This window comes from Panulirus ornatus, chromosome 58 (genome assembly GCF_036320965.1).
Source record: "Panulirus ornatus isolate Po-2019 chromosome 58, ASM3632096v1, whole genome shotgun sequence".
In the NCBI taxonomy this organism is placed as follows: Eukaryota; Metazoa; Arthropoda; class Malacostraca; order Decapoda; family Palinuridae; genus Panulirus; species Panulirus ornatus.
Genome location: NC_092281.1, coordinates 13237778 through 13262767, shown reverse-complemented (window position 1 = coordinate 13262767; position 24990 = coordinate 13237778). Strand labels below are relative to the sequence as shown.

Below are 24990 nucleotides of genomic sequence, written 5' to 3'. Positions count from 1 at the left end.
TGATTGAGCTTGTGGTGGGGGCACACAAACAGCCAGCTCTCTGGAGCAAAAACCAGAGCTAGAACCACCGCAGAAGTGACACCCAGTTTCTAATAGGCAGACGTAATCATTCCCCTAATGCGGAGTTTCCAAGAAAGAGTTGATGTTACACCAATACCAAATATGTTCATTGAGTCTAGAGGTGCGATTACAGAACCATCAAAGGAGAGACGAGTTGTGAGTTTTCAATAGAGAGATGGGTAGAAACTGGGTCATGGAGGCATTAAACCTAAGTTGATTTTGTCTGCTCCACTGAGCTATCCTGTCCAAGTCTGATTTTATTGAAGTTGTGTCAAAACGAGATGCAGATCAAATGAGAGGGATGAGTGCAATGTTGAGTTGTTGCCGTATGAGTGCATTTTGTTATTTATGGAGGAGAGATAACTGTTGAAAATAAGGAGAGAAAGTGTAGCAGCAGGACAGAACCTTAAAGGACACTGCTGTTGATGGAGAAAGGTTGGGGGGTGGATGCTGATCTATCAGTAACACAGAGATTGACCGGAGAGGAAGCTAGATATGAGGGAGTAAAGTGAGGAAGAGAAGCCAAATGAGGGGAGCTTGGAGGTGAGACCATAATGCTACACCCAGTCAAAAGCTTTGGATATGTCAAGGGCAAGTACAAATGACTTCCCAAAATCTTTCAAGGATGATGACCAGACATTAGTAAGATAGGAAAGCATATTACCAGTGGATCTCACCTGACAAAAGCCATACTGGTGATCATAGAGAAGACTATGGTTGGCTCGTAGTGAGATTTAAATCATCTATGACTTGGAAATCAAAAATGACAGGGAAGGATGGAGTACAGGAGGCTTTGGTTTGGGAAATCAAAAATGAGAGGGAAGGATAGAGTGGAGAAGGTTTTGAGGTATATGGGCTTGAATGCCCGAGAAGGGTGAGAAGCATACATGGAATAGAATGAATTGAATACGTGTTGTCACTGAGCTAAACCAAGGCATGTGAAGAGGTCATGTGGCAGGCTCTGGTTTCCTTATCTTATACATGATAGCTAAAGACTTGATGCATGCAAATGAGGTGAATGTTTTTTTTACCCCTGATACTGTCATACTCAAAAGGAAGGAGCATTTGGGTATGAAAGTAGATATTCAAATGTTTTATAGTCACTAGTGATTTTTAACAATTTCTTTCCAGGATGGAAAATTTGAAGTGGTGGCCAATGCAGCTGGAGACAGAGTCACACCTGCCGTGGTTGCTTTTCACGATATGGAAGTGGTAAGGTTTAATACATAGTGTTATTGATGTGTTTTTGTGTAGAATTCTATCATAATATACTGGTAACATGATTAGAGTTTCTTTCTAGTTCTTTCCCCTTTCTCTTCCTTAATCTCTGCTTAGTGAATAACTTTGATCTCTTTACAGGATGGTACAGAATGAGGTTGATTAGTTGCTGTGCATATTAATTTAATGATATAGTTGAAGGAAAAAAATGTAGAAATGAACATTACACTTTTATGAGGGATTAAAAGAAGTATTTGAGGATTTCGTACAGATAGGTCATGATATTATGTGATTTGATGCATCAATTTTTGTATGTCATCAGTAGTTGAATTATTCCCATCTTATTATGTTGTTTATATTGTTAATCATCGCAATGCAATGTGAACCCAGCTGGCCTCGCATTGCCAAGCAAGACTGCTCTTTTCATACTGAGTACAGCCACTCTGCACGCACCACAAAATCCACACCATGCTGCTTGAGCATCGAAACCAAACTGCCCATGACATCAGTTCTCTTCCATCGTCCACAGTATTAAGAATTTTTTGTCTTGTATAATTCTGTTCTTGCATCCTCATGTACCACTGTGCTTAAGCATCTAATAAGTATCCTTACTACAAGTTCACCAACAGATATGAGAATGAAGACCTTTAATGTAAAGGAAAATTTGGATATACTGGATGAATTTGAGTGTGATTTCAGCACGTCTTTGGTGAATCATGTGCTGTATCATATTTTTCATATATGTGTTCAGCCCAGTTCTCTTTAGTAGGTTCTTGACTAATTCGTGCACTAAAAACAATTGAACATTTAAAGAAATGAAGTGAAACTATTGATGCATTTGTAGCGAGACAAGTGATCAGTCATACATCAGTACAAAATATCTCCATTGTATTAAATGATATGGTGAACTGTATTTTCTTCTATCTTGTCAAAAACTGCCTATTTTCAGGTGTATACCATTTCTGACAAGGGTTGGGTATGTTTATTTTGTGCTATTACTGGCACAGGGTGGCCCATGTGAAACTGCAGAGGGCTCTTGTGTGGATGTGTTGTGTAAAATGTGATATATTGCTTCATCCCAAATGATTGCAGTTAATGTTCATAGTTCTCTTCAGTTGATTCTTACCTACTGCATGAATTTCTTATTACGCACATATAAAGAAAAAATATGGAAAAACCTTACCTAGCTTTTCTCAAAGTCGTAATTGCCTTTTTGTTGTTGTTGAAAATGCTCATTTTACAGTCATTGAAGGATATGGTTGATTATGTTTATGTATTATTTCAGCATTATCATATAAAATAAATCAAACAGATTTGACAGACATGAGCAATTTCGTTTAAAACCATGCTGAGAATAATTTAAGTGGTGGTCCTCTAAATGGTTTGTGTAAGCTTACCAACTGCAGACATTGAGCTAATAGGACAACAATTTCCAGTAAGTGACTTATTTCCTTATTTAGATGTTGGTGTTACATTGGCAAACTTCCATTCATTTGGAAGGTTTCCTGAAAAAAGCGATTTGTCAAAAAGGGTAATCAAGGGCTTAACTATTTAATTTTTTGAAGTTTTCAGTGTTAGAAAAAAATTACCAGGACCCGCCATTTTATTTGTTTGCATCCTATTTATTGCTGAAAGAGTCTTTGGGTTTTTGTCATGTACTTGAAGAATGTTCCCCCTCTCCTATTGATGAAACTGGATTCGAGTCATAGTTGTGTCTTTGATTGTAAATTCAGATGAAAAAATGATTTGATATCTTTGCTGTGGTTTTGTTGTCATGATCCTAGCTACTATTTTCCTTAGGTAATGGACCTAATATAACTGTTAAACTCTTTAGAGATTTGCTATTTTCTGCAGTGTATGCTTCATATTTACATTTACTATGTCGTATAATTTTCTTACTTTATTTTGTATATGCTTCATATTGGCATATACTTTGCTGTTTAATTCTCTTACTTTATTTTCAAAACTTTACATAACTTAATCTGTCACATTGGGTAGTTGAGTCTCTGCTTTTCTTATGAAGTACTTTCTTTGACTAAAGGCAATTTTTTATTTCATAGTTCCACCACCTTGGCTTTATTTTAGACCATCAACTATGCATTGGCAGATATGTTCTCTTTGTTGCTCTGAAGGTTTTACTGAAGGTTTTCCAAGCTACATTCATGTCATTTTAATTGACCATATCATCCCAGGTTTGCCTATCAGGAGTAATGAGATCGTTAAAATTTGCACATTTGATATAGGGTATTTTTTCATGAGTGTCATGTTGGCCAACATTACATGCAGTGATGAAAGTGACCTCAAATGTAATTTGTCACTGATCACTTGTACCCAACTTTTCTCCAACCTCAACATTATTAATAAGATCCTCATTTATTGTTAGAACTAAATTTGATATGTTATCCCTTTGTGAAATGTGTGATCTGCCAACCTCAGAAGATCAGCCATTTGACTAAAAACTTGATATGGATGGGTTTTCAATGTCTCACACTTAGTTATCAGCTGCCTTTCTGATCTTTGTAGGTCAACCGGAACCAAGCTTTTCCTGAAGGGACAACACTAGAAGGAAAAAAGAAAAGGTGTATTGATTGTAGATTGCTCAGTTTTCACTTTTAGATTAATTTTCTTGCTTCCAAGCAAGAATACTTTTTTCTATTCCTGGGATAACTTCTCAGTACACATGGTAAAGTAAAGTAAAAATAACACCCAGTATAGAAATAGAAAAAATGCTATTAACCACAAGGACAGAGAGCAAATTTTGCATTCCTCCACTCTCAGTACCAGGGGATAACTGCTGTGGCAGATCGTGTTATCTGCCCTCTGAAACTGTGCTTTGCTACCATACACACAACATCCTCCTCATAAGCAAGTAGTAGGATTCATTCAACAAATTAACCCTGATGCTTGAAAGCTGTATTTTAAACTGTGAGTGTTAGATTTGTTTTTTTTTTGCAGAGACTGTATATACATATAGATATATTGGCAGGTCAAGGCTGTTCTCAGCACTGGGGTGGAACAAGAACTCCCTTGGGAAAGGAAGCTAATTGGCAAATCCCTCATTGCACATTGGCTTGGCATGTCGTCATGTTTCACTCTAACATTACAAACATCATTTCAGCATATCACAAGGCCCATCCTTCCCACTATACCACTATCATAATGAAGACATTGAACACTTATTGCATTGTCAATACATAGACACTAAGAACATTACCACCCTTTATGACCTGTGGTCCCACCTGGTGAACATCACCCTTTTCCTGAGCACTACAGGAACCCCACAGAATGGAATCCTGGAGCAGGGAGGTAAGGTAAGGTATACATTAGCAGACAGTTTTATTAGTCATTTTCATAGCTGGTCATCAACCTTGAGAGAGAGAGAGAAAAAATCAGACCAGTAGTGGGGTGCCAAAGGGAAAAGTTCTTTCTTTAACCCTTTTCAGCCTCTTCTTACATGTCCTTCAGACCACAGTGCGAAAGTCTTTGCTCATGCAGAGGTTTTTATAATTCCATCTTAACATCATCACATTGCAAAAGCAGCAACAAATATTCAACATAACATCACAACATAACATCCACCCAGAAACACCTGTCACCGTAAGTCTTTACCTTAGACAGACATGAGTCCAGTTTGCACTCTTCCCTAACCATCAGTTGTCAACCTATTCAGATCATCAGAATTCCAACCACACAGGTTAACTCCTATGACTTACACATGACTTTTGCTCCCCATATCACAGACATCAAAGACCATAAACAAACTAAGCACCCTCAAGGGAAATAATCCCTTTTTTATCCCGTACAAAAAATTCAACTGCTTCACTTCAAGGTATGCTTCACCAGCCTGGCCATCCAGTTTATCAAAATCAAATATAATGATGCATGCCACACAAAACAAGGCTGTTAGAACAATTGACAGCTGCATAGTATCCCTAAGCTTTGAACACCTGCACAACAACATAGGTTAACTCCTATGACATACACATGGCTTTTGCTCCCCATATCACAGACATCAAAGACCATAAACAAACTAAGCACCCTCAAAACATATACTGGCATGAGTTTCAGACAAGGGAAATAATCCCTTTTTTATCCTGTACAAAAATTTCATCTGCTTCACTTCAAGGTATGCTTCACCAGCCTGGCCATCCAGTTTATCAAAATCAAATATAATCAAATATAATCAAATCAAATATATACCTTAGACAGACATGAGTCCAGTTTGCACTCTTCCCTAACCATCAGTTGTCAACCTATTCAGATCATCAGAATTCCAACCACACAGGTTAACTCCTATGACTTACACATGACTTTTGCTCCCCATATCACAGACATCAAAGACCATAAACAAACTAAGCACCCTCAAGGGAAATAATCCCTTTTTTATCCCGTACAAAAAATTCAACTGCTTCACTTCAAGGTATGCTTCACCAGCCTGGCCATCCAGTTTATCAAAATCAAATATAATGATGCATGCCACACAAAACAAGGCTGTTAGAACAATCGACAGCTGCATAGTATCCCTAAGCATTGAACACCTGCACAACAAAACAAAAATGCTTGCTGTATGATCTCTTTTCAGTATGTTTGGCAGTCATTTCTTTTAGGAACAATAGCATGAGACCTCTCCCACCCATACCTTCCCATAACCAACCACCACTACCAAAGTAAAAAGAAAATACTTACCCCTACTTCACACTTCAGCAGCTTAAACTTCAAGAACCCCCTCCCTTAACAAACATATTGAGAGACATATACAGTACACAGAGTAATAACGTGACGAGCTGAACAACGAACAACACCCAGCCAATTCATTATTAAACTCCTCTTCCAGACATATACCCATCTGATACTGTATGTCTTAGGCATGTACAATATTACAAACACTGATTCATCATTTCACAAAACTTGTCATGCCCAATGTGCAATCTCATTAGTAGTTACGCACTTGCCTCACAGAGACATACACACATCACAATTTCTAACATGTGGTTACACCTGTTGGATATGGCTAGCTTGCTGAAATCTGCAGGAAGTCCACAGAAGGGAATTCCTGGGCAGAAAAGTAATTATTGAGGGGGAGGGGGCTGGGGTGGTTTTTGCATATACACTCAACCCAGTTTTTTGGTCTTGCTTCTTAGGTGACAGGATTATCAGCCAAGCAGGGAATAATTCGCCATGGAGCAAACACTGTCCAAAATGTGCTACGGGTTGTGGGTACCATGGAGGATGAAGGAATGTCTCAGTCTAGTGTGTCATGTCGTCCTAGCTGGGAAAGTGGTCAGGCACGTTTTTCAGTGCAACGAGGGGAGAAGATAGTGCAAGTGTCACCAGAAGATGTTCTCACTCACATTTTTTTAATGCTGAAAGGTTAGTTAGTAATGGATGAGGTTTGATCGTAATACAAAGAACCCTCCTTGTTCTCTTGGAGTGAACAAGGTATGTACAGTTAGTGGTCAGTCGCATGCAAATTATTGATATGTAACAGTTTATGGTCCTAAATTTTTTAGGTGCTTTCGTTCATAAATGATCACTGTAAATCTTATACCAGGACAACCATTACAAGGAGTTTGATGAGACATGTCCTGCGCTAATGTGTAATTGTTTATAATAGTTGTCAATTTGTGACTGTTTTTGGTTTTGCATTATTTTGTTTTTACTTTTTATGTTATGTATATACAGGTTGTACCTCTTTAATCTGGCAACCTTGGGACCTGGCCATTGCCAGACCACAGAAAATGCAGGAAAATTGGCCCCATTAAAGGCCCTCGGGTGAATGCCCTTACCAGTTACCATCAGCTTGGTTTAGTGTTACTGCAGCATTGCTGCAGCCAAGAATTGTTTCCCCTATCTTAGAATCCTCAGCCCTAAATGGAGACTCCTCAGTATCTTGGGCAAGGATTTCTTGTGGCATATGACCCCAATAGAGGGCAGATTCATCAGCATTATATACTTGTTTTGGGGCTTTAAGAAATTAATAGGACTGTTGATTAGCTTGACTGCAGTGTAAACAGATTTTGGCACCTTAGCACTGCTAACAATGCTCTCCTAGTGGCAGATCCTCAAACTAAGGGCGGCAGATTCAAAACGAGCTGGACCATGGGAGTTTCCAGACCACACAGCACTGTTTTAGAGAGGTACAACCTGTTTACACCAAATGACAAATTTCTTAAGAACATCACTATTTTGATAAATCTGATGAGATCTTCTACGGCTAACGTGTAAGAGTTTAAAATACTTATCACTTTGTGACACTTTTTTTATCTTTGTTTTGATTTGCATAAAGGATTGTTTTGTAATATGCAATGTACACCAAATATAAATCTTATTCCAATCACACCATCATAGCAAAGTTTAAATAGATGTGTGCCTCAGTTAGTATATAAATGTTTGCAATAATTATCAATTTGTGATGCTGTTATCTAGTCTTACTCTTTAAGTGAAAAGATTTGTACAGTTAGCTGTCATATGCACCTAAATGTTTATAGTAATTATTGATTTGTAATTGGTTTTGGTCTAACATTTTTATGTGCTTATGTTTGTAAGTGATCACTCTGTGATATATACACCATATGGTAAATCTTAAACCAAAATCATCATTATAGTGAGCTCAGTAAGATGCACTTTATTGATAATGTGTAAATATTTATAACGCACAAATATATGACAGTTTTTGGTCTTGTTTTGAATTTACATGCTTTTGTTCATGATTTTACATATACTAGATATTGCATTTCATACTTACATCACTATTCCAGTAAGTTTGATGAGATGCTCACAACTGCTAATGTGTAAGAGTTTACAGTTATTATTTCTCTGTTTTTGTTTTACATAATTTTTACATGCTTTTGCATACGAATGATTGATGTGTAATATTATGCAGTATCTTTCTGTCTATCTATGATGCCCATTCCTTTTGCAAATTTCCTCAAGGGAGTAGCTATGGCAAAAGAGTCCCCCAAAATTGGTGAACTTCAGTGCCCCTTCTTACCCTCTAGTGTGTCACCCTTAGCAGGCCACTGACAGAGCAATCCTAGTGCATTGTTTTCTGAGGCTCCTATCTAGTGTTCCTACAAACTGCTATACACCAAGTAGTAAATCTTATTCCAATGTCACCATCACAGCAAGTTCAGTGAAATAAGTATTACTATTGTTATGTAACTATATACTTTGATTATAACTTGCGATGCTGTTTGTCATCTATATTAATTTAATTGATTTGATTGTAAATAATTGTTATGATTTTACACTAAATAGTAAATCCTAATCCTTCACTGTTACAGTGAGGGTGATGAGATGAGCACCACAGTTACCTTGTAAATGTTTACAGTGATTACCAGCTTGTGATGCTGATTTTGTTTTACATTTATTAGATGCTTTTGTTTGTGAGTGATTGCTCTTTGATGTTGTATACACCAAATAGTAAATCTTAAACCATCACCATTGCAGTGTGTTTGATGAAATCTGCATTACTGCTGGATCATAAATATGTACAGTAGTTATCAATTTGTGATTCTATTTTTATGGAACTTTTTACTTGTTTTTGTTCATAAATAGTTAATCTTATACCAACATTACCAGTAAAGTGTATTGATGCAGTGCAGACCACCACAAGTGCATTAATTTTTTCAGTGATTATGAATTGGTATCTCTGTTTTTGGTCTTACATTATTTTTTACATGGTTTTGTTCATAAATGATTGCTCCTTGATATTATATACACCAGATATAGTAAATCTTATCCCAACATTATCATTTAAAGAGGTGACTTTGTTGATTGTTGCTGTGAATGATTATGTACATGATTTTGATTTGATTTAATCCCTTGGTAATGTATCCCTTTCCCATGAATCCCTTGCATGTTGCAGAGGGCAGCTTACAGGGGCAGGAAGCTGGAATTCCACCCTTCCTGTATTACTTTCCAAAGGAAGAAACCAAGATAGGATTTCTTGTCTCAAAGGCTTTTTCATGGTCTTAGTACTACCCTACTAATGTGGGAAATGGCAAACGTGAAAGAGGAAATTTTTAATTTCACATTATATGCAGAAGTTTGGCATGCTCTTCAAATCATAAAATGTGCTCATAGACATTTAATTTTTAGTGAATTTTCAATGATTTGGACACATGTATATGGTGTGCATCAGCATAGGTGTATCTGGTGTACATCAGCATGGGTGTTTGTGAAGGACACATTCAAATATCCATGTGTGAGTGATAGTTTACTGCTGTCATGTGTCTTAGGTGGTCAGGCTGTGCTTTCCTCTGATACTACTTGCCTAAAGTTCATTGTAAAAGATATAGTTCATGATCTTACCTAGATTATCATTATATTTCACAGGTTAAAGTCATTAGTTGTTTAACTGTGGATGTAATCTTTACTTTTTCTGGCTGTGATCATTGAACAAAAGTTATGGTACAATATCTACTTAAAATGATTTGATGATATTACTTCCCTGTGCACATTGTATACTCATGAAGGATACTCTTATCATTGGACTGTTGTTGATGTGGGGAGTGGATGTCATGTATTTGTTGTATTTGATGCTTAGAATGGTTGGAGTTTTGTTGTGACTGGAGGGTGTAATCTGGCCTCATGTCTGCAAGTGTTAAAAGAGAGATTAAAGACTTCTATAGAGATGCAGGCATTCTCTTTTGGGTGAGCCATTATTTCAGTTGTGTAATATATTGTTGCATGTTTGTATGATTGTTGCTATTGTGGTTTCAGGGTGTTGTGCATGATTGTGAAGTTGTCTGCATATGAAAGGACTGCCATGTTGGGGTTTGATAGATGTAATGGAGTTTCATATAGGAAGAGATTGAAAAGAGGTAGAGAAAGGACTGCCCCTTATGGAACTCCATTGCAAAGTTTGTGTTTTAGAGGTGAAGCCATTGTGAGTGACTGTCATGGCAGCTAGCTATGAAACTGGCCAAGCACTTCTTGCCTTTGTTGTGGAGAGTATTGTCAAGTATCTTTGTGTGAGGATGTGTCAAGAATCCAGGCTGTGGAAATGAGTTGTTTTAAAGTAACATGTGGTATGACTTGATGGAAAGAAAAAGTGATGAAAGGGTGTATGAGAGATTACATATGGCAGAGAATGCAAAGGGAATGAATTATGGAGTGGTGGAGTGGATGAAACATAACACTTTGAGGTGTTTTGGGCGTGTAGATAGAATCCGAGATGGGGAGTTCACAAGGCAACTGTATGATAGTACAGTTTAGTTGGTTGGTGTGAGAGGAAGACCACCTGTGACATGTGGAAATAGTGTAAGAGTACTTGAGGGAGAGAAATGGGGAAAGAATGTGGGGAATGATGTATGTGAGAAAGGCTTGCAAGGGCAGGGATAAGTGGAGACTCTTTTGCCATGGCTGCCATCTTGATGGTAGTTGCTGGAGGGAATGGGCACCAGAGATATAAATAGATTGATAGATGTGTCTGAGAATAGTGTTGAAGTCTTTTGCTACTAGTGCTATGTAGGAGGGGGGCTGTGGTTGATTGAATTCATCTAGGATGTTATGTAAGATTAGTGTGAGTATGGTGTCGAAGTGGTTAGTGTCTGAAGCCATGTTGTATTGATGAAAGTAGGATGTCTTGCTTGATTTTATTGTGGATGAGCTTTTCATAGAGTTTGGATACTTGAGGATAAAAGAGCTGTAGGATGGTAGGAGGAGAAAGCATTGAGTGATTTGGGTGGTTTGAAGGGTTTTAAGATTGGTGTTATGTCAAGTCTCCGGGATGTTACTGGACTCTACCTGCTCAAGGTTACACCATGAGTGAAAAGTCACCTTTAGGGAGGCAGTGTCATAGGAGTATAGTCTAATCATAGGCCATCTCACTTTGAAAGGGTACTCATCTCCCTGCTGATGGAAGAATTGAGTTGGTTGTTCGCTAATGGTATGGCACTGGTGGTAGATTCAAGTTAGAATCTTTAGAAGTTAGTGTTTGAGTTTGAAAGAGTGTGCGAAAGGAGAAAGTTGAGAGTAAATGTGAATAGGAGCAAGGTTATTAGGTTTAGCAGGACAGAGGGACATGTTAGTTAGGGTGTGAGTTGAAAAAAATTTGGAGGAAGTGAGGTGTTATAGATACCTAGGAATTACATGGCTGCGAACTGAACCATGGAAGCGGAAGTGAGTCATAGGATGGGTGAGTGGAAGGTTCTGCGTGCATTGAAAATTGTGCAGAAAGAGAGTTCGTTATCTAGGAGGGCAAAAAAGGACATTTTGAAGGTATAGTAATCCCAACGTTATCTGGGAGGGCAAAAAAGGATGCTGTATGGATGTGAGGCATGGGCTACAGATGAGGATGTGCAGAAGAGGGTGAATGTGTTGGAAATGAAATTTTTGAGGACACTATATGGTGTGAGGTGGTTTGATCAAGTAAGTAATAAAAAGGCAAGGGTGAGATGTGGTAATATGAAAGGTGTGGTTGAAAGAACTTAAAAGAGTCTGCTGAAATGGTTTGGAAAGGACAGGGTGACAAAGAGGATATATGTGTCAGAAGTGAAGGGGTCAAGGAGAAGCAGGGGACTATATTGGATATGGAAGGATGGAGTGAAAAAGATTTTGAGTGATTAGGACCTGAACATGCAGGAGGATGAAAGGCTTGCATGGGATAGAGTGAATTGGAATGATGGGATATATTGTTGTTAACATAGTGTCAGTGAATTAAACCAGAGCATTTGAGGCAGATTGGGTTAACCATGGAAAGGTCTGTAGGCCCTGGTTGTGGATAGGAGGCTGTGGTTTCAGTGCATCGCACATGACAGCTAGATGATGGATGTGATTAAATGCAGCCTTTCTTTGTCTGTTCCTTGTGCTACCTAGCTAAAAGGGAAAATGGTATTTGTGAAGATGACATTTGTCCTGACTTATAAGGGTGTATGAGTGTGTAATGAAGATAAGTGTTCAGTGAAGATGGCTTTGGAGTGGATTTAGCTGTACTGCACTGAAGACGAATGAAGATGAATTTGGTAGGGTCTCCCTCCAATGTGAACATGATAGCGAGTGATAGTGTGAATGTTTTTGTCTGTTTTTATTTTTTCTGATATCCTGATTAAATTTACTGATACCAATTCATCTGTTTATTGTGGTGTGAAGCTTGGAGGATATCTAGTTTATTAATGTTTTTTTATCTCTTGTATTTTATTGAAAGCTTTGTGCACCACCATCTCCCCAAACATGTGAACAAATGCAGATAAGATTTTGTTTTGTAAGTAATTACCAGATTTTATTTATGATTTTCCTATGGCCATTCAGAGATAGCCAGTGCCCACACCAGTGAAGCAGAATTACCAGTAGTTATTTGTGTGCCAGCATGGAGCAGTGAAGGAACCATTTCTGCTATCAAGAAGGCTGCTAAGAAGGCCACATTCACTGTCTTAGCTGCTATATCTCAGCCTTCTGCTGCAATACTTGCATATAGTCTTGCACATGACAACAAACATAACATGTATGTATTTCATGTTGTTTTTAAAGACTACATTTTTAAAAGACTGATATATTTGTGTTTTTTGTTAGCATAGGCAGGAGCCAAAGTAAACAAAGTTTAATGATAATGATTATTGTAATAGTAATAACATATATGATAATGATAATAATGATGATAATGACAATAATAATGATAGTAAAATTTTTCTTTAATAGTTGTTTACAGTTTCTCCCATAAGCAAGGTAGTGCCAGGAACAGAGGAAGAAATGGCCTTATTCACTTATATCCACTCTAGTTTTCATGTATAATGCATAATCCTAATAACAATAATGTTAACTGTTTATTGAATTAACTCAAGCTAAGGGCTGAATATATATTAAGAAAATGCAAGGTATTTAAACAGTGGGGCTAGAAAAAGAAAATGATGGGTTAAATGGGCAGGCTTTAAACAGCACTAAGGTGGCAGTCAGCTGGTTATTGATGATGTTGACGATGGTAAGTATGTTTTTTATTAGTCTTTAATCAGCCATCTTTTCTCTTGGCTTTACTGGGTCAGCTCACAACCCCACCATTTTTTTCTTTTTCTTCCTTTCATACTTGATTACCATTTCCATATTAGCAAGGTAGCACCAGGAACAGATGAAGAAAGGCCGCATCCGCTTACACCCATTCTGTGGTTACAGGTAATACATTGAAACCACACCTCCCCATCCACGACTAGGCCCCACAGACCTTTCTATTGTTGCCCCAGATGTTTCACGTGCCCTTGTTCAGTTTAGTCCATTGACAGCATGTTGACCCCTATATACCACATTCCAATGCACATTATCCTGTGCATGCCTTTCATCCTCCAACATGTTTAGACCCCAGTTGCTCAAAATATTTTTCTTTCCGTCCTTCCATCTCCAGTTTGGTCTCCATTTTCTCCATGTTCACCCCTCTTCTGACTCGTATATCTTCTTTTTCTCCCTTTCCTCATACATTCTCTCTGTATGTCCAAACTATTTCAGCATACCCTCTTCAGCTCTCTCTCATCCGCACTCTTTTTATTACTACACCTGTCTCTTTCCCTGTCATTACTTCCTCAGTCAGACCACCTCACACCACATATTGTCCTTAAACATTTCATTTCTAGTACACCAACCCAAATTTGCACAGTCTTATCTATAGCCCATTCCTTGCATCCATATGATAATATTGGGACTACTGTACCTTCAAACAATTCCATGTTTGCCCTTTCAGATAATCATGTCTTTGTACACATTCTACAGAGTTCCCGCTAATGTTCTTCAGTGCTACAAATGGTTCTGTCATGAACATTCTGTAACACCACAACTGGTTCTGTCTAACATTCTCTAACAATAAAATTGGTTCTGTCACCAACCTTCTCCTGTCTAGAGTATCTAAATATAATGGTAACAACTCATTCTTATTAGCAGGCTATTTACTTTTTATGCTGAAGTTTAGCCTTCTTTTGTGAGTATCCAAGATCTTTAAAAGTATTTTTGTATGAATAAGCGACTTACTTGATAACAGACATGTGGTGGTTCTTCACTGTGGAGGTACAACCGTTGTTGGCAGTGTGGTGGAAGTAGCAGGTGGAATGCTTACTCTGAAGGAGTCCATTACTTCTACAGCTGTAGCAGGCGATGCACTTACAGATGTGCTTGTACAACACTTTGCCAAGGAATTTTACACGTATGTTAATAAATTTGGGGAGATATTGTATATTCATTACTTACTTTGTGATAACCCAATTCTCTTGTATATTGATTATCATATCTTCATTTTGGTACACTGAAGTAATTTATAGCCATAAAATTATTCTTAGAAAAGGGAGACCTTTGTCTTGACATTTTTGAATGCAATGTTACAAATTATTTCCTTTTTTTGTGATCTTCAGGAAGTATAAAGGTGATCCTCTAGAGAATAGACGTTCAAGAAGGAAACTTTATAATGCATCAGAGAATTGTAAACATGTTCTCTCCACCATGGGAACAGCTCAGGTTTGTCAATTATTAGCACTGTACTTGTGAATTATGGTATGTGCATTATAACCATTATGATGATGTAGATTATTATATGCTTCCTAATTTGATCGCTCAAAATCTTTTTCACTTCATCCTTCCACCTCCAATTTGGTCTTCCACTTCTCCTTGTTCCTTCCACCTCTGACACATATATCCTCTTTGTCAATGTTTCCTCACTCATTCTCTCCATGTGACCATTTCAATACACCCTCTTCTGCTCTCTCAACCACACTCTTTTTATTACCACACATCTCTCTTACCCTTTCATTACTTACTTGATCAAACCACCTCACACCACATATTGTCCTCAAACATCTCATTATCAACACATCCACCCTCCTCCGCACAACCCTATCTATAGTCCACACCTTGCAACCATGTAACATTGTTGGAACCACTATTCCTTCAAACATACCCATTTTTGCTCTCCGAGATAATGTTCTCGCCTTCCATACATTCTTCATTGCTCCCAGAACCTTTGCCCCTCCCCCACCCTGTGACTCACTTCTGCTTCCATGATTTGATCCAATGCTAAATCCACCCCCAGATATCTAAAATACTTCACTTCCTCCAGTTTTTCTCCATTTAAACTTACCTCCCAATTGACTTGTCCCTCAACCCTACTGAACATAATAACCTTGCTCTTATTCACATTTACTCTCAGCTTTCTTCTTTCACACACTTTACCAAACTCAGTCACCAGCTTTTGCAGTTTCTCAGCCGAATTGGCCACCAGCGCTGGATCATCAGTGAACAACAACCGACTAACTTCCCAAGCCCCCTCATCCGCAACAGACTGCATACTTGCCCCTCTCTCCAAAACTCTTGCATTCACCCCCCTAACAACCCCATCCATAAATGAATTAAACAACCATGAAGGCATCATGCACCCATACTGCAAACTGACATTCACTGGGAACCAATCACTTTCCTCTCTTCCTACTGGTACACATGCCTTACATCCTTGATAAAAACTTTTCACTGCTTCACTTCATATATATATGAAGTGAAATAATCACATGGGCTTTTAATAGTTTCCTGTATTTGCAGGTTTATGTAGAGTCACTCTGGGAAGGAGTAGACTTTTCTGCAACTCTTTCAAGGGCAAGATTTGATGGTTTAGTGACAGCAACACTTTCTGCCTTTCTGCTCCCAGCTAAAGAGGCAGTTCAGAGGTGTGGTTTAACTTTGGATCAAGTGCACAAAGTAAGTGTGGTTATCATGAGCAGATTTTGATTTTGAACTGCCATTTGCATTAACTTCATGAGATTTGATTTACATGATTATTTCATTGACAGGTAAGTCTCCATATTACTTATACCCTTGACACATTATTATTGTAAGAGAGTGCTTGTTTTCCTGGTCAGTTTTTGAGAAAGTTCAAATGATGATGTAATTATAGGGATTATCTTTTCTTTAACTAATATTTGTTTTGAGTTAATCACTGCAACATTTTTTTCATCTGGAAAAGGAGTGGCTGCATCAGATCTTGATGGCAAGATTAGAGATAAATGCAAACTACACTAACAATTGGCAGTCTTAGACAATATTTTAAGAGGTCTGCTGTTCATCCCCTTGGCTGCACCTCTGCCTCACATCCACGTTCAGTACAGCAGAATCAAAGTTAGCATATTGGATACTTGGTTTTGGTCATGAAAACCATTGCAAGTTAGTCACTTTCATCATTTATATAAACAAGTATGTTGAGTATCTAAACTTGAAAAGGAATTATGGGAACCTTAGCTGGTGGAGATAATCCAATTTTGTGCTGTCTTCTTGAGATGCTCTAATTGGTTGATTTTAGGCTTTTCTGATTGAACTAGATTGTGGTCCTTGATCATTTGAATAGGATGATTCTCTTCCTGTACAGATGTCACAGGTTTTGCTAGTTTGTGCTTATAGTTTAGAAAGGGATGATAGAGTAAAGTCTGGGTGTGATGAAGTGTGGTGTGCTTCTGTTTGTAAAGGCAAGACACTCTCTATGTGAATTTGATTACCTCCTCTTTATAGTCCAGTATCAATAACAGCAGCAAAGGGGTCAAAGAGGATGGTTTGAATGGAATTTTGCATTGGGAGGAATTGGAGTGTTTTAGGTACCAGGGAGTGGATGGAACTCTGTGAGTAACAGGATGGAACTAGAAACAGAGTCCTTGGTGCCATGAGAAGCATGTGGGAGGAGAGTTCAGTGTCTGTTGGGGCAAAGATGTTTTTTGAAGGTGTAGTATTTGCAACAACAGTTGTGTAAAGATATGTCTTGGGCAATGAATGTGAAAGAAAAGAGAGAATGGATGGGCTGGGAATTAAATGCCTGATGTTAAGTGGTGTGAGGCTGGTTGATTATATAAAGAATGACAGTGCAGAAGAAAGAAATGGTTGTGAACCCAGTCTGACTTAGCTTGTCAGAGCTGCCTGAAATGATTCAGATGTATGGATGACCAAAGAAAGACTGACATAGAGTTACTGCATGTTAGTAGTAGAGAGAGGAGGGGGGAGTACCTACCTACCTAAGAATACTTATGATTAGCTTTTCCCATGATGATAGGGCTAGCATGAAGTGCTCATAGTATGTCACACTTGATGAATAAGATTATTCTTATCACCTTTCTATATCTATATCTGTATCTCTGAGTCCTGTTGCCTTTGGGAACTCCTTTATCCTTTTGTGCCTCACTCTTTGTGGGCCAATGGCAGAGGACACATATCATAGAGTATTTTCAGAGGCTTTTACCTTGTGTTCCTACCAACTACCATTACCTAATTTTCCAGCCTACTACTTCTTATCTCTTAGGTTCATCTGGGACTGATTCCAAATAATTGTGATGTATGCATTTAAATGTGTCTGAAGTTGTTCCATGCATGTTTCTTTTGGCTTATGGTAATAAACTGAATATTCGTACTAGCTTCTTGGTTAGGCTGTCATATACTACTGTCTGATTTATTTTGGTATGTTCTATGGTATTTTTGAAGATTTAATAACTCTGTAACTTCTTTGTTGTCATATATAACTTATCATTTATCTTTCTGTCCTTTCTCGACTGTATTACCTTTCATGGTTCTTCATATATTCTGTCTCCTCTGCACTAAACAAAATCCTCTCTTGTATCAAAATCCTTTGCTTTGAACAATATTCTCCTTCCCAACAACATCTGGATACTACAACTTCAGCACTGAACAAAATCCTCTCCACTAACAAGATCTTGATTCCACAGCCTTTGCTTTGAACAAAATTTTCTCTCCCAACAACATGTGGTACAACTACTCTAAATAAAATCCTATACCCTCATAGTGTCTGGATACAAGACCATGCTCTAAACACCATTCTGTCTTAGCAACATTTGGATACAACTGCCTCTGCAGTGAACAAAATCCTCTACTCTAACAACTCATAGTAACAAAAACCTCTGCTTTTAACAACATTCACTGCCCAGATAACATCTGGATACAATAGACCCTACTCTGAACAAAATCCTCTACCCTAACAACATTTGGGCGGAAGATACTCTGGACAACATTCTCTGACATGATAGCATCTGGATAACACAACCTCTGCTCTGAACAAAATCTTCTACCCTAACAGCATTTGGGCAGAACAGACTCTGAACAACACTCACTGACATAACAGCATCTGGATAACACAACCTCTGCTCTGAACAAAACCTTCTACCCTAACAACATTTGGGCGGAAGGGACTCTGAACAACATTCTGTGACATAACAGCGTCTGGATAACACAACCTCTGCTCTAAAGAACATTTTTTTGTCCTAACAACATATACATACAACATCTTGTAGTCTGAGAAAAATCTTGTACCTTAACAACATCTGGGTACAGCATCCTCTGCTCTGAACAATATTCTCTATCTTCACAGCATGTGGATAGAACAACCTCTGCTCTGAACAAACTCCTATCCCGTAACATCTGCATGCAACAGCCTCTGTTCCAAATAAAATCTTCTACCACAATGAAGTCAGGGTACAAACAGCCTCTGCTCCGAATAAAGTCCTCTACCCTAACATCTAGATATGATAGCCTCTTCTCTTAACAAAATACTCTAACAATGTAGAAAAATTGTTTCTGTCTTCAAAACTCTTTTTTCTCAACCCTTTCATTACTGCAAAGGCTTCCATGTCATTGTCAAAGTCTGCACCCTAATTCCCAGATGTTATAACTGACACATCATTATATACTCAAGAGTACATAATTGGGAACTGATAGGGTGATAATTTAAGAAGCATTGATTTTATGATATGGTAAATGTGAAAAGTGCTGAAAATGTTTGAATAAATGAAGAAATAATTTTTTTCAAAAAGATTACCATTGATAATTGGTATTATCTGACAGGTGGTTCTGACTGGTGGTTCAGCCAAAATCCCTCGTTTGCAGCAGCTTGTGGGAGAAGCCTTTCCTCATGCAGAGTTCTTATGTACTTTGCCTCCTGATGAGGTGCTAGCTGCAGGTGCATCCACTGAAGCAGCACTATTGCTAGGCCAACCAAGTAATACTCAAACTTCCTCCTCCATGGTCCCAGCCTTAGCCACTTCTATATTCTGTATGGTAAGAAAAAATTATGATTTACACACACACACACGTACACACACACACACACACATATATATATATATATATATAGATTGGGGAAGAGCAGTGTGGTTTCAGAAGTGGTAGAGGATGTGTGGATCAGGTGTTTGCTTTGAAGAATGTATGTGAGAAATACTTAGAAAAGCAAATGGATTTGTATGTAGCATTTATGGATCTGGAGAAGGCATATGATAAAGTTGATAGAGATGCTCTGTGGAAGGTATTAAGAATATATGGTGTGGGAGGAAAGTTGTTAGAAGCAGTGAAAAGTTTTTATTGAGGATGTAAGGCATGTGTACGTGTAGGAAGAGAGGAAAGTGATTGGTTCTCAGTGAATGTAGGTTTGCGGCAGGGGTGTGTGATGTCTCCATGGTTGTTTAATTTGTTTATGGATGGGGTTGTTAGGGAGGTGAATGCAAGAGTTTTGGAAAGAGGGGCAAGTATGAAGTCTGTTGGGGATGAGAGAGCTTGGGAAGTGAGTCAGTTGTTGTTCGCTGATGATACAGCGCTGGTGGTTGATTCATGTGAGAAACTGCAGAAGCTGGTGACTGAGTTTGGAAAAGTGTGTGGAAGAAGAAAGTTAAGAGTAAATGTGAATAAGAGCAAGGTTATTAGGTACAGTAGGGTTGAGGGTCAAGTCAATTGGGAGGTGAGTTTGAATGGAGAAAAACTGGAGGAAGTGAAGTGTTTTAGATATCCGGGAGTGGAGTTGGCTGTGGATAGAACCATGGAAGCTTAAGTGAGTCACGGGGTGGGGATGGGGCGAAAGTTCTGGGAGCGTTGAAAAATGTGTGAAAGGTGAGAACATTATCTCGGAAAGCAAAAATGGGTATGTTTGAAGGAATAGTGGTTCCAACAATGTTATATAGTTGCGAGGCGTGGGCTATGGATAGAGTTGTGCGGAGGAGGGTGGATGTGTTGAAAATGAGATGTTTGAGGACAATATGTGGTGTGAGGTGGTTTGATCAAGTAAGTAATGAAAGGGTAAGAGAGATGTGTGAGGAAAGATTGACAAAGAAGATAAATGTGTCAGAGGTGGAGGGAACAAGAAGTGGGAGACCTAATTGGAGGTGGAAGTATGGAGTGAAAAAGATTTTGAGCAATTGGGGCCCGAACACGTAGGAGGATGAAAGGCATGCAAGTAATAGAGTGAATTAGAACGATGTGGTATACCGGGGTCAACGTGCTGTCAATGGATTGAACCAGGGCATGTGAAGTGTCTGGGGTAAACCATAGAAAGTAAGCCATTTCCTGTGTTAGCAAGGTAGCGTTAAGAACAGAGGACTGAGCCTTTGAGGGAATATCCTCACTTGGCCCCCTCCTGTTCATTTCAATGTATACATACATATACATACACAGACATATATACACATGTACATTTTCATAATTGCTGCCTTCATCCATTCTTGTCGCCAGGATTGTACCATCACTAGAGAACAGAAAGGAGTACTGTACTGTCAGGAATCTTCCCTCTCCGAAGAAGTCCACTTTAGCTTTATTCCACTTGGTGTGCAGCTTTGAAGCTAGAGAGGGGCTCTAAAAAGGGTTCCTTAGGGATAGCATAGTTATCTAACTAGTTTTTAAACATTCTCATTTTATTTTTTAGGTTTCTGGTGGTGAAAGTGAATGTGTGTTCAGTAGAGGAACAGCCACCCATTCTCATCAGAGTTTAAATTTGGCCCTCCCATCTCCTGTCCTCAACACTTGCTCACTAGTTATTTATGAAGCAGAAGAGGCAATAAAAGAACCACAAGAAGAGACCGTACTAGTTCAGGTATGTGAAGAGTATGCAACATTATCTTGGTTCAGTTTCTGTAGGGTGTGATATTAGGCCAAATTCTGTACTGAAAGTAGATATGATGTGTAATCCCTTTTAGTGTGCAATAGTATTTTTTTTCTACCTCTACAACTATGACACGTTTTTGAACACTTTACCACATGTGAGGCTGATTGAGAAGCTGGATCACTACAGAAATAAGGTGGAACCTCCTTCAATGGATTGAAGATTATCACAGAAAATGCATATCAGGGGAGCCTTTTCTACATAGGGTGAGGTAACCTGTGGAGTACCAGAGAGCTCTGTTCTGGGACCATTATGCTTCCTGATCTATGTAAATTACTTACCTGAAGGTTTGGACTCATACCTAAATATTTTTTTTTTTTTTTTTTTTTTTTTTTTTTTATACTTTGTCGCTGTCTCCCGCGTTTGCGAGGTAGCGCAAGGAAACAGACGAAAGAAATGGCCCAACCCCCCCCCCCATACACATGTACATACACACGTCCACACACGCAAATATTCATACCTACACAGCTTTCCATGGTTTACCCCAGACGCTTCACATGCCTTGATTCAATCCACTGACAGCACGTCAACCCCTGTATACCACATCGCTCCAATTCACTCTATTCCTTGCCCTCCTTTCACCCTCCTGCATGTTCAGGCCCCGATCACACAAAATCCTTTTCACTCCATCTTTCCACCTCCAATTTGGTCTCCCTCTTCTCCTCGTTCCCTCCACCTCCGACACATATATCCTCTTGGTCAATCTTTCCTCACTCATTCTCTCCATGTGCCCAAACCACTTCAAAACACCCTCTTCTGCTCTCTCAACCACGCTCTTTTTATTTCCACACATCTCTCTTACCCTTACGTTACTTACTCGATCAAACCACCTCACACCACACATTGTCCTCAAACATCTCATTTCCAGCACATCCATCCTCCTACGCACAACTCTATCCATAGCCCACGCCTCGCAACCATACAACATTGTTGGAACTACTATTCCTTCAAACATACCCATTTTTGCTTTCCGGGATAATGTTCTCGACTTCCACACATTTTTCAAGGCTCCCAAAATTTTCGCCCCCTCCCCCACCCTATGATCCACTTCCGCTTCCATGGTTCCATCCGCTGACAGATCCACTCCCAGATATCTAAAACACTTCACTTCCTCCAGCCTCTCACCATTCAAACTCACCTCCCAATTGACTTGACCCTCAACCCTACTGTACCTAATAACCTTGCTCTTATTGACATTTACTCTTAACTTTCTTCTTCCACACACTTTACCAAACTCCGTCACCAGCTTCTGCAGTTTCTCACATGAATCCGCCACCAGCGCTGTATCATCAGCGAACAACAACTGACTCACTTCCCAAGCTCTCTCATCCCCAACAGACTTCATACTTGCCCCTCTTTCCAAAACTCTTGCATTTACCTCCCTAACAACCCCATCCATAAACAAATTAAACAACCATGGAGACATCACACACCCCTGCCGCAAACCTACATTCACTGAGAACCAATCACTTTCCTCTCTTCCTACACGTACACATGCCTTACATCCTCGATAAAAACTTTTCACTGCTTCTAACAACTTTCCTCCCACACCATATATTCTTAATACCTTCCACAGAGCATCTCTATCAACTCTATCATATGCCTTCTCCAGATCCATAAATGCTACATACAAATCCATTTGCTTTTCTAAGTATTTCTCACATACATTCTTCAAAGCAAACACCTGATCCACACATCCTCTACCACTTCTGAAACCACACTGCTCTTCCCCAATCTGATGCTCTGTACATGCCTTCACCCTCTCAATCAATACCCTCCCATATAATTTACCAGGAATACTCAACAAACTTATACCTCTGTAATTTGAGCACTCACTCTTATCCCCTTTGCCTTTGTACAATGGCACTATGCAAGCATTCCGCCAATCCTCAGGCACCTCACCATGAGTCATACATACATTAAATAACCTTACCAACCAGTCAACAATACAGTCACCCCCTTTTTTAATAAATTCCACTGCAATACCATCCAAACCTGCTGCCTTGCCGGCTTTCATCTTCCGCAAAGCTTTTACTACCTCTTCTCTGTTTACCAAATCATTTTCCCTAACCCTCTCACTTTGCACACCACCTCGACCCAAACACCCTATATCTGCCACTCTGTCATCAGACACATTCAACAAACCTTCAAAATACTCATTCCATCTCCTTCTCACATCACCACTACTTGTTATCACCTCCCCATTTACGCCCTTCACTGAAGTTCCCATTTGCTCCCTTGTCTTACGCACCCTATTTACCTCCTTCCAGAACATCTTTTTATTCTCCCTAAAATTTACTGATAGTCTCTCACCCCAACTCTCATTTGCCCTTTTTTTCACCTCTTGCACCTTTCTCTTGACCTCCTGTCTCTTTCTTTTATACTTCTCCCACTCAATTGCATTTTTTCCCTGCAAAAATCGTCCAAATGCCTCTCTCTTCTCTTTCACTAATACTCTTACTTCTTCATCCCACCACTCACTACCCTTTCTAAACAGCCCACCTCCCACTCTTCTCATGCCACAAGCATCTTTTGCGCAATCCATCACTGATTCCCTAAATACATCCCATTCCTCCCCCACTCCCCTTACTTCCATTGTTCTCACCTTTTTCCATTCTGTACACAGTCTCTCTTGATACTTCTTCACACAGGTCTCCTTCCCAAGCTCACTTACTCTCACCACCTAAATATATTTGCAGATATTACAGAGGTCATGAGAAAAGTGAAAAGAGAGGAGAATTTCACCAACTTACATGGGAACCTAAACACACTCCAAAGTTGGTGTGATACATGATTGATGATATTCAATCTGAGTAAATGTAAAGTAGATATGATGGGACAAAGTGAAAGAAGCCCTTAATATGATTATGTTGAAGGAAATAAACTTCAGTATTCTGTGTGTGAGAACTTAGGAGTCGACATCATCCTTAACTTTTTGTTAGAGTCTCACATTAGGAGAATAGTTATTGAGACAAACTGTCTGCAGTCAGATATAAGAATAGCTTTCAAGCTTAAGGAAATATATAGGAAGCTGTACATATCCTACATAAGGCCAAAATTAGAATATGCTTTTCAAGTTTGGCCACTGCACCTAAAGAAGCACATAGATGTAACAGATGTAGGGCAACAAATAAGGTATCAGAATTAAGAGAGCTTAGTTACAGGGAAGGGCTAGAGGCTTTAAATTTGCTTACCTTGGAAAAGAGAAGAGTGAGGGGTGGGCAGATTACAACTTTAAAGTTTTTAAAACAGATTGACGACATGGACAGTTAACAGCTCATTGAGAAATGTGGGGTTAGAGCAATCAAAGGAAATTAAGCAAGAAAGTTGTTGAAGATGTAAAAAAGTGGTTTTATAGTGTTAGAATAGAGGGTAAATGGAATAGAATGACTGGCGAGTACATGATTAATTGAGACAGCATACTTAAATTTAAGAAGTTTAATGATTGTAGAGAGTTTTTAAAAGATGGGACCCAAAGTGTGCAAAACTCTCTCCCCATATAGTACAAATAGGTATATTACAATATGTCATTATACATAATAAGTTCTCAGGTTTTGCTTTATAGTTTCACTTTTTGGATAAGATGAATGGAGATACAGTTTGATATTATGAACAAGCTCCTCTTTGGAGATGTTACCAAGGGAATATGAAGGAATTCAAACAGCAGTAGACCACTTTGCCCCTTTGAAATTCTTTGTGATATAGTTAGAGATATGAAACTCATTGATCATTGTGGTTAAAGCGGGACAGATATTAAAACTGAAAAATGCTAAAAACTTTTCATCTAACTCAGAAAGCACAAAAAATGTTAGTTGTGGATTGTAAGCAAAATTTTT

The 24990-nt window shown here is 38.8% G+C and overlaps 1 protein-coding gene across 1 annotated transcript in view; it reads left to right on the top strand.

Annotated features, from left to right (window-relative positions):
- LOC139766541 (heat shock 70 kDa protein 14-like) overlaps positions 1-24990 on the top strand; it is a 29483-nt gene that overhangs the window by 1860 nt on the left and 2633 nt on the right. The window contains exons 2-9 of the mRNA XM_071695335.1: positions 1192-1272; positions 6420-6648; positions 12532-12724; positions 14240-14401; positions 14607-14709; positions 15784-15939; positions 19075-19287; positions 20918-21085. Coding sequence (XP_071551436.1) covers positions 1192-1272; positions 6420-6648; positions 12532-12724; positions 14240-14401; positions 14607-14709; positions 15784-15939; positions 19075-19287; positions 20918-21085 — 1305 coding nt within the window. The remainder of the gene's footprint in view (positions 1-1191; positions 1273-6419; positions 6649-12531; positions 12725-14239; positions 14402-14606; positions 14710-15783; positions 15940-19074; positions 19288-20917; positions 21086-24990) is intronic.